This window comes from Limulus polyphemus, unplaced genomic scaffold (assembly GCF_000517525.1).
Source record: "Limulus polyphemus unplaced genomic scaffold, Limulus_polyphemus-2.1.2 Scaffold1965, whole genome shotgun sequence".
Lineage (NCBI taxonomy): Eukaryota > Metazoa > Arthropoda > Merostomata > Xiphosura > Limulidae > Limulus > Limulus polyphemus.
In genome coordinates this window covers 210,296-221,497 of record NW_013667575.1, presented here as the reverse complement: position 1 = coordinate 221,497, position 11,202 = coordinate 210,296, and the positions used below count along the sequence as shown (strand labels likewise).

Below are 11,202 nucleotides of genomic sequence, written 5' to 3'. Positions count from 1 at the left end.
AGAAAGAATAAACTAGTTTTAATTAAGAAAAGAGTTGTATCGCTGAAGTTTCTCGGAAATAATTTTTACGAGAAATTATCAAACAAGCAGATACGTAACAATATGTTTTCTACTCTATGAAAGTTACGGTTTAAGAGACTAAAGCAGGCGAAATATTGAAAACCAATAGGCCAAACAATTGTTATAAAACCAAATGGAAATAGGCCTAACAATTGTTATAAAACCAAATGAACTGCAGTCATATAAAACAGTAACCATTGATATCTTTTATCATATAAACATAGGGTCCCCTTCCTTGTCTTCAAGATTGGATAGACCAGTATGGAAATGTTTTTATGTAAGTGATACATAATTTTTATAGGATATATGATTGTACGAGTATGACACTTGTTATCAGTAAACTAGTTAGTTCTCAAATTGAAAAATAATATAAAAACAAAAATCATAAAGACCAATGCTGCTGTTTGTGTCCAGTTTTAAGGTACTTTCTATACAGTTAATAGAGAATGTGTTAAACATATACATGGCTGATTTCGTAACTAGACGATGGGTTCCAGCGTATATGTACTTAGGTCACCTACTGTCGTAGTTAGACGACAGTTCTCATCATATATTTGATTACGTCATCTAGTCTTGAAGTTAAACGATGTTTCCTGATATATACGAGATATCTTCTCAATACTTCGTAAAACTAACAAGGTCACTGAGTTTTATTAATTAGCATTACACGAACTACCATTGAATTTCTTAACATAGAATTCACTCGCTATTCAAACGTTTCAACGCTGTATGAAATTAACAAGGTCACTGGGTTCTTGTTTTTATATTAATTACCATTACAACAACTACCCATAATTTCCTTATCTTACAATATTCTCGCTGTTCTACCTTCTCAGAGCTGGGTAAATTAATATTAGTTAAACTAACTACTTTAGTGAATTATGTTAATTAACATTCGGTTATACTGGGCAAGTCACTGAGCTTTATTAATTAAGATTTAATTAAATTAACCAACTACATTGATTTCATTAATTAACAGGTTTACTAAACTAACGAGCACATAAGGTATTATTAAATAAACACCCAGCCAAACTAATCGGGTAATAGTTTGGTCAATTTGAAGTTTAATGGAACTCTATATTAACCCTAGCCAGTAATCTGATTTATGTTAACACATTTCTTACTTAACCTTGTTTTAACTATATGTTAAATAAACTTATCATTCTACAGGGCTATATTAACTCTGTTTTTAAGCTAATCAGATCTTTGACATTTGGATTACTTAATTACATTTTTTGGTAAATTAGTTAATATTTTTAGCAATACTAAAAAACAACAAAAAAAAACAGTATATTATTTACACAGTACCATGTTTCACCTGGTTAAGAAGTCCTGACATCATCATCAGGTACAGAAACTACAATCTGTAAATTAGTAACCTCGGGACCAGAAGAAACTAGTGGATGTATACATGGGTATTTGTTTGGTTGGTAAAGCAACCCAAACTATTTTAGATGTAGCTGCGACCTTTAACTGTATTTACCCCAGTATTGTTGTTTGAAATAGTTCCACACAATAAATAATCCAACTATCCACCATTTTTATCGAAATAGTTCAATGTAGCGTGTTTTCAATCAGTATTTACGATAGACCTTCATGCTTGAAACATGATTTTAATTAGTTATCGTACGACTAATGTTACTTGAAGTGATACCTAAATACTTTTTAACAAACTAACTGACACGGAATCTTTAAATTGAAATTCAAGGAAGTAAGTACCACTTTAACTCAAACTGTAGGTAAAAAGACAAAGAAAAACTAATTATTGTTTATATTGTTTTCCTTTCTCGTCAGCTTACAATAAAACAAAGTCATAGTTGTACATATATGATGTTAAATAGCTACAGGACAACTGCTTGTTAAAGAAATAATGAAATATTGTCATCAATATCCTTAAGTTAATTCTGATATATATATGTGTGAAGGAATAAGAGCGTAAGACAATAAAATATCCCTATTATAATTTCAAACAACTAGGCCTGAAACACAGGTGTTACCTATACAAAAAAACAAGGTACAGTGTTGATTTCTGTATTTCAGTTACTTTTTTGGATTGAGACCAGTTTTGGTGGTGATGGATCTCGACTTACTAAAACAAATTCAGATTAAGGATTTCATGGATTTCGTAGATCGGCCAGTAAGGATTGTTGTCTGTCTGTGTTCCTTTCGTTAAGCGTTTATTATAAATACCTCATGCTGACTTTATTTATAAAACTAGGTCTGTAGTTTTGAATAGTATTTAAATTCAACTAAACTGTGCAAGTAATTAATATTAAACCATCTATGGAAACTATGTCACAAATTTTCTTTTTCAACCCCAAACTGACGTTAATTCATTAAATATAGTTACTTTGAAATATGAAGTTTTTACAAATCACGTTTAAAACAACGTTTTATTATAAAGTATAATTTACATTCTCTTTCTTGTGAAATCGCTTAAAAAAGGCAATAAGTTGTCCTATTAAGAACTGAGAAGGTAATTTATTTAAGCAACAGTTTGTGTCTACAAATCCTTTCTTAAAACTCGCGATGTTAAATATTCTAGTAGTGGCGATACTAGTTGTATGTGATATATGTTAACAAATAACATTGTATTCAGTAGTGAAACAACTGAATATTGTATTTTTTCAAGATGTTTCTTTTACACCATGTATTATCGTTGTTTTTAGGGTCTTTTCGAATTAGATCCACCAAGGGAACCCGGAGAACCTATTAACCTCATCCTAATTTTCCTGCGTGGAACTCATTGGAAGAGAGTTAGAGGTGTACTAACTCCCTCCTTTACTACCTTGAAACTAAAAACAGTACGTATCAGTTCGGTAATTGCTTTAATCAGCTCAAGAATGTTTCTAGATGTGCCACTTATCAGCAATTAAAATATAAGGCCTGATTTAAGAAGTTCGTGCGTTCTTAGTTCAAATATGTATTGACATCCAGACACCACCAGATAATCGAGGTATCAAAGTCTGCCATAACCTGTCCAATCACTGAACAGGAATCCCATTAAAAACGTGTTAGCTATCTTTTACTGGTCCCTGTAAAACAACTTCCCGGAATACCTAACTCAGCTGCTATGCCAGGAATGGTTTAATTACCACAAAACGCAATTGAAAAGCTCATTGATACAACGTACAATCTCGTTGCTGCCTTTTATCAGATAAAAGAGATACACAACAAAGTTTTTACCACATTCATGTTTCGTCAGGCTATTTATGGTCCCCCAATGGTTCATAGGAAAGTCTAAAGGCGTATAACTGTTTACACACCCATGGTGGATACAGCACAGAGAGTCCATTGTATTGCTGTGTACTTAACTACAAACTAATAATGTATCCAGAATAAGTTGGTGTTCTTTCGAGCTTTGGTGTCTGTCATCAAGTCTTTGATTAATGTTTTTATGCTCTTTTATTTTAATGAGTTCGAATTTCTCCAAAGAGTCTTATTAGCTTCGGATATATATATATTTCTAAACAACCTCAGACATTCATTTCTTGGTGTTGAGAAGGTCCTCACAGCTTCACTTGTGGTGTTTTATGCAGAAACAGAGGAAGTAATAATGTCTTTATTTTATTATCCGGACCAAAATTCAAACACATTTCAAACTGTTTAACAAGCCACATAAACAACTTTGTTTGTATTTTCAATAAAAAAATAAATTTTCTTTGTAACAAAGATTACAACCATCCGTCTACAAAATAAAAGTGGTTAACGTTATAACTATATGAAATAATCTAAATTCATATATTTATTCTGTTGACAACACAAAGATCAGAAACAACAGATTTCTAGAAAATAATATAGAATTGAGGAAAAAATACTTAATGGAGTAATAGAGAGAAATATATTTTATTAAATATTTATTTGAATATTTTTGAGCGATTTCTTAAGTCTATTGTACAGTAAATTATATTAACATAATGTTTTATTTATGTTTAAAGAATGTTCAGAAATAATTCTTAATAACATTGCTAACGTAATATTCCAACGCCCCTTTTGCTATATAACGGAAATGTATACTTTTATATATGATACTTTCTCCCCCCCCCCTCCAATACAATACACAAGAAGAAGGTGTAATTATTACTTTACGTGGGTGAGAGAAGTATTCGGAGAAATGATTTTGAAAATTGAAATTTTACATACATTCAGTTACAATACATAATCGCAGGTTTTTATACTCTATTTAACTTTTTTTTTTCACTAGATGGCACAAACTATGGATGAAACCATTGATGACTTCATCAGAAATGTCGACGAATATTCTAGAAAAGAAAATTGTCTAGATGTATATAAGCTATTCCAGGCTATGAGTATGGATGTAATTATTAAGTGTGCTTTAGGAGTTGACGCGCATGTTCAAAAAAATCCGATGGAGCACGAGTTACTCAATCATGCCGATGTAATTTTATCTACTTCAATTCAGTCCTTGCCTTTCCTCATTCACAGTAAGAGTTTTGATGTTTTGGTGTATATAATAGATTTAAAGGATTTGTTGTGATACAAGAAAATCCATATGAAACAGTTTAAATTTACCATATTTGACGTTATACTTGGAAACACGTGTGATAGTTGGAACAACTTTGTTGTGGTGCAAGAAAGCGAGGTGAGAGAAGTATCAGGAGAAATGATTTTGAAAATTGAAATTTTACATCTTAGAGTAAATAAATATTTGTATAAAACACAAATTTCAAGTGTTGAGAATTACTTACTAAGTTAATTATTGTAGATGTGTATAATAATGTGATTCATAATAAAAAGTACTATGTATAGAATAGAAAACTGACCAATAACAAGTCAGAGATTGTGACGTAATGGCATTAAAGTAAACTCCCATCAGTAATTAGTGTATACAATATATTTTAAACTGATTTCTTATAAGTAAGCTACACTGAGAAATATGTGATTAATTTATCATTCCCAGCTATTGGTACTTTTATTTCATTAATGATTACTAGGGACTTTTTTTAGTGGTACATGTTCTCATCTTTGGAATAGACAGACCTTACTAGATTCCTGAATAATGGAAAATAATTATATGACGTCATTGTAGCTAGTTTTTGTTTTAAAATTTAGTCAAATAAACGAAACTTCTTTACTAGAAGTTTTCAAAGGAAAATATGTACAATAGTTCCATGTTTTATATTTCGAACAGAAATAAAATTAAGATACTTTAGAAATTAGTGAGCATGCTCAGAAATCCTTAGAAAAGTTAAAAATGTCGACTATAATATTTGGTTTTAAAGTCTGCGGATAGTCTTTCAAGCATTTTTAGTAATTTCAAGAATACTGATTTTGACATTCACATTATTGTCATAAATTAACTATTGGCTGTATCCGTTCTACGAAAGGAACATTAGTATATAAAATCTCGATATGGATTAATACAGTAATTTGTAGTGTTTCTACTAAAGGAATATTAATGTATAATCTTAACATCAAACAAAGACAATAAACTTTAGTGTTTATTCCAAAGGAATATTAACGTATAAGTGTAGAACGAGTAAACTGTTATACCAAACTTTATATTTTAATTTGATTATATAATTCTAAACTATCCTTCAGAATAAATTCATTATTAGAGTAATTTGCAGTAAATATCTTTGAAGTCTTAGTTTTTAGGCTTTAGAGCTATCTTGGTTAGGCATGATCCTCAGCCGAGTCCCTTAAAATCTCATCGACTTTACTGAGATAATTTGATAATACGTTTATTTGTTTACAAAAATCTATTTATTTTCAGAACATTTAAACTGTAGTTTTTCTAACTTCAACAACAAAGATATTATGGAGTGAAACTCATTATAAAGCCTTGTCATTCTTTAATAGAAAAATTAATAATTAAACTCTATAGTTTCAATTCTAAAATTCATAGATACACGTGACTTAGTGGTCAGCTTACCCGGACAGTGAATTCGAAGGTTGATGGTTAATGTCCCGTCCTCAAAAATTGCGCTTCGCACCTTGGGACTTGAATAAGCTACAAGAGTGAGGTCAGATCCCGTTATTCGATCAAACAGGATTTATCCAAAAGTTGATGCTTTGATTGGCTGTCTTTTCTCTAGTCTATCAGTTCAAAATTAGAGAAAACTTTGCGCATATAGCTCTTATAGTTCGTGCGAAAAATATTAACGAAAGAAGCAAATAAATCTTCAAAGTTCTTACAGAAAGTCCATCAATAGTATTGAATAAACTTATGTTACAATTTCATAATGAACATTTAAACTATTTCAGTTCACAATTAACCAATTTTTTTTTCTACTTGATTTAATTATTCAAATATTATTCTACATGGAAGATATGTAAACAACATTTTTGTAGGCTTGAAGAATCCTAATTCAGATCTTCAATTTCAGAAGTATCTACAGCTTATATTTTTTAGTCTTCCACAGTTCCAAGAAGCTAATAAAACTCAATATAACTTCTCATATAGTTGCCTAACCTGTGACATCTTAACTTGTGTATGGATTAAATAAAAATATATATACAAATAAAATACCAGAACAAAAGATATAATCTTCTATATTTTGAATATTGTTTGTTGCTGTTACTACTAGGTTTAATTTTAAATCTTCGTAAAACATATAGGATTTTTTAATTTCATTTAAAAACTTTAGTAGATCAAATTTTAGGATTAAACCTTTACTAACTGTATATATATATATATACCCGGATGTTCTTGTTACAGAAATTGGACATTAAAGAAAATTATCCTGGTTTCCTGAAGTTTCATTACAATTCTCTTACTTAATCCGGTTCACACCATAACAGTTGTCGTTGGTAAAATTGATTATATAAATAGCGCCCTGACCACTACTATGTTTGTTTTATCCTTGTCGGACTGATGAACACTGGCATTGGGTGATATGGCTCGTCGGCATTGAATATGTCAGATGTGATGTGTTTGGCATACTAATAAATACGCTTCTTTACTTTCACCCATAAGTTCTTAGAATTAGTGTTTTTTTTTAGCAATATGTTACCATCATGTTTCTTATTTGTGGTCGTTTATATTTAACAAAATATTACTACCGTGTCTGTAGATAGTGTTCATTATTTTTTACAAATTTTGCTGGTGTGTCTGCAGTTATTGGTTCTATATATTTTACAAAATGTTACCATTATGTCTGAAAATAATCGGCGTATATATTTAATAAAATTATATGATTGTGTTTTAGTGTCGTTTCCGGCTTTTGGTTGGCTCATGAAGATTATCAGAACTCTTGAGTTTAAATTCCAGAACAAGGGATCTGATCCAATACTCGATCTTGTGGAAGTTTGTCGGCAAGTTATGAAATCCCGAGCAGCTGATCCTGGGGTATGTTCAAATATATACTTTAGTACAAACTTCGTAACTCCTACATATACAAACAAAACATTAAAAACCAGTTTTGATATAGTTGCTTAAGAATATATTGTTCTGGTGGTTAGGACATTCGACTCACAGTCTGCAGGTGGCAGGTTTGAATCTCGTCACCAACCATGCTCGCCCTTACAGACATGGGGGGGGGGGCGTTAGAATGTGACGACCAATCCTACTTTTCCTTGATAAAGAGTTGCTTAAGAGTTAGTGGTGGGTGGTTTTGACTACCTACCTTCCTTCTAGTCTATCATTTCAAGATTACACTCGAGTAGCTTTGTGTGTATTTTAATTAACAAAACAAACATACAAAGGAATATATTACGTACTCTACCTTAAAGGGGAGTGATTATTGTGTTGGAAGAATCAATGTAAATCAATACTAATTATTATTTGTATGTAACAAATATAGATTTTATATATTTGTAAAAGCATTTATATGTCTTTTTTTAGTTTCGAGATACAGGGAATTACATGTTATATGCACACAAAGAATTAACAAATAACATAAAAACATTTAACTCGGTGAAAGAATACTTCACATCTACACTCTTTAATTAATTAAAATAACCTTATTAAACGACAATGTAAAAATAATGTCTAACAATATTGGCTAACCGAAAACTAATATTGTTATCCATTAATATCAAAACAGCAAACAATTAAACCAAAGTTTATTAACACAACAAAAATAAACCTTAAAATACGCATTCAGTGACAACATGTTATAACCCAGTTTTTAAAATAATGTTATAGTGCTTCAGTTTCTTTACAGTCGACGCCATTATACACGAATAATGGATATAAACCTAAGATGTAATGATAAAGATAAAAGGACATAAAATCCGGCTCCAAATTCGCGTTAAACGACCGTCCAAATCTCTTACTACACCAACATCATGTCTGTATGTTCTTCCCGCTGCCTTTTAGCCCTCCGTGGCACCTCTTTATAGGGAGATATGCTATACATACAAGCAACCCCCTCCCAGACCTTCCCGAGTATACTTGAGAAGTTTATTCTTGCTAGTTACAAATTTGTGGTATAAGTTCGCAAAAAAACAACAACAAAGAAATTCAAAAATATACAACGTGAATTAATACACAATATACCCTTCATTCTCTCTGTTCAATATAATGTTAAAGTTTGTGGTCAGTTATATGAAATGACATTATGTTATACATGAAGACTAGTTATTTTTATATTCTAATGCTGTACTATCCACGAGTTTCCCGCTAATTTATAGTATAGTATGAAAAGCATTAGTATTATCTTGCATTTATTATAATTAAAACCTTAATATCCTTCAAAACCCTTGGGGAAATATTATCTGGCCCAAGAACCTTATCGTTCTTTAAACTTCTCATGTTTTTCTTAACAAGTTAAGAATTAATGCAGTCATCTTGTTCGATCTTGTTTCCATCTATCAACTTTACAGGATGTGGAATACAGCTTAAATCTTCATTAGTAAAAACTGTAGAAAATGTAGAATTTAATAACCCAACCACCTCATAATCATCAAATACGACCCTTCCTTTATTATCCCTTAAGGGTCCTACTCCCATCCTATCATTTTGTTTACCCTTAATGTATTTAAAGAAATCCTTACTGTTAATTTTTTACATTTTCAGTCAACCTTTTCTCATGTCCTAATTTCGTATTTGACCAACTTTCTTGATCTTCTATAATCTTCTAAATCTCCCGTCATACCAGTTAATTTAAATTTCTTAAATTTATGACGTTTTTCTTTAATTTTATCTCTTACACATTTTGTGAGCCAACTTGGTTTTTACTTGCAACCACCATTTTCTTTTTATAAGAAATATGTTTAACTTGAACTAGAATGTTTATAAATTTATCTTAAAAAATTTTCCACATCTGATCAGTGTCTCCAAGTAACTCCGCTGCCCAATTCACAACAGATAATTCTTGCCACATCCCTTCAAAATTTTCTTTTTTGAAATTTGTAACCAAAATATCATTATTCCTTATCTCCATATGAAGCAAAAATATCGAACCTAATAGAGAAATGATCACTTGCACATAGATGTTCCCCAATTTCCACCCTTTCAATTTTTTCTATATTTGAAGTTAACAATAAGTTTAAACTAGCATTGTTTCTGGTTCGTTCCTTGACTAACTGGTGAAGAAAACCATATTGAACAGTTTCCAAAAACCTCTCTCTCTCATGGTTTGACTCTAGCAATTTCCAATGTATATGCCTGAAATCAAAATCTTCTATAATTATGACTTAATTAACAGCTGAAAGGTTTCTCACTAATTTCATCAGTATCATCTGGTGGTTTGTAACAAATTCTCACTTAAAGCCTTTTCTCTTTTTATCCTCTAACAGAAATCCAAATGGATTGAAAATCCTTGCTATTATCTTTAATATTCTCAACTTCAACAGGATGTAACTCACACTTTTAATATAAAGCCACGCCTTCCTTCTTTTCACTACTCTATCCCTGTTAAATAACCCATAACCCTATATTTTCTGTCATCAAAATCCTCCATTCCTACCAGTGCCCTAAAGTCATCTATTTTATTACTTTAATTCTTATACTTCTAGCATTACAATAGTAACAATTAAGCTTATCTTATAACTACTTCTATACTTATTTCCTATGCTAAACTTTTCTCTACATCCTATTTTTTTATATTTATTTTTTCCTGACCGTCACCACTGTCTAGTCTTAGTTTATAACTTCCCTTAGAGCTAAAAAACATGCATTAATTAAAGAATCTTATATCATAGAAATATCTAAAAATAAATTATAAAACCTTAGGTTCACACGATAAAGATTCATATAGAAATAATTACATAACTTAAGAAAACAATTCAATGTTTGTTTAATGTTTTTTTTCTCTTTCGCGTCTCCCGGTGGGACAGCGGAAATTTGCAACGCTACTATCAGGGGTTCAATTTTTCTTGGTGGACACAGCAGATAGCACGAATTTGGCTTTGCTATAACAAAATACATACCTCACCCTCTCATTTTCTTTATAAAGTGGCTATTTATAAGAAATTATTAAAAAAATATTATTAAAAAATAGCAGTTATGTTAAAATAATTTTAATTTAGACCAGATGGAAATAAAGTTCTAAGTTTCAAATACAAAACAAATTCTCATATTGACGTAGATTAGCATTATTTTTTTTACAGTTTAGGAGACACAATACTGCTAAATGCATGCGACGGCTGAAAAAATATGTCATAGAAGCAGCTTGTGTACAAATGACTTGTGTAATTCTTCCAGATAGAGATCCTTCTTGGTATGCTGTGTACAGTTGCCAGAGAAAAGTATAGAGCTTTTATCACTGACCTTTCTGTTCATCGATTCTCATTTGTTACAAGACACTGCTCCTTGTTTACTATGGCTGGGGTACGACTTGTTGCGGGTTTCTTTCTGGATGATCCCAGTGCCCCAAGTTAATTCATATTACTTTGATTTTCAATGTCATTGAGTACAAGGGATATCCTCATCTAGGGAATTTTAAATCTCCGATGTAAACACATTTTTATGATCTGAATGTATGAATATTTTGCGTCGAAAAGAACTGTAACATACTCTTCCCAAAAGCCATCAGTTTTCTGTATCATCAAACTTCTTACTCAACTCCAAACAGTGTCAAATGTAGCTAAATGTGGTTTTCACGAAACTTGTAGATATGCTTATTCAAACTCGTTTTAATATAACGTACTCAACCCTTACAATGCTGCTCTTTGACAACCAACTTTGTAAGTTTCAGAAAAGCACTAGTTGATAGTAAAGTCTGATGCTCTTTA

The 11,202-nt window shown here is 31.0% G+C and overlaps 1 protein-coding gene across 1 annotated transcript in view; it reads left to right on the top strand.

Annotated features, from left to right (window-relative positions):
* LOC106465504 (cytochrome P450 3A24-like) overlaps nt 1–11,202 on the top strand; it is a 20,077-nt gene that overhangs the window by 2,432 nt on the left and 6,443 nt on the right. Inside the window, exons 3-7 of the mRNA XM_022393418.1 lie at nt 285–337; nt 2,101–2,197; nt 2,730–2,864; nt 4,265–4,505; nt 7,233–7,461. Of these exons, the coding sequence (XP_022249126.1) occupies nt 285–337; nt 2,101–2,197; nt 2,730–2,864; nt 4,265–4,505; nt 7,233–7,461 (755 nt within the window). The remainder of the gene's footprint in view (nt 1–284; nt 338–2,100; nt 2,198–2,729; nt 2,865–4,264; nt 4,506–7,232; nt 7,462–11,202) is intronic.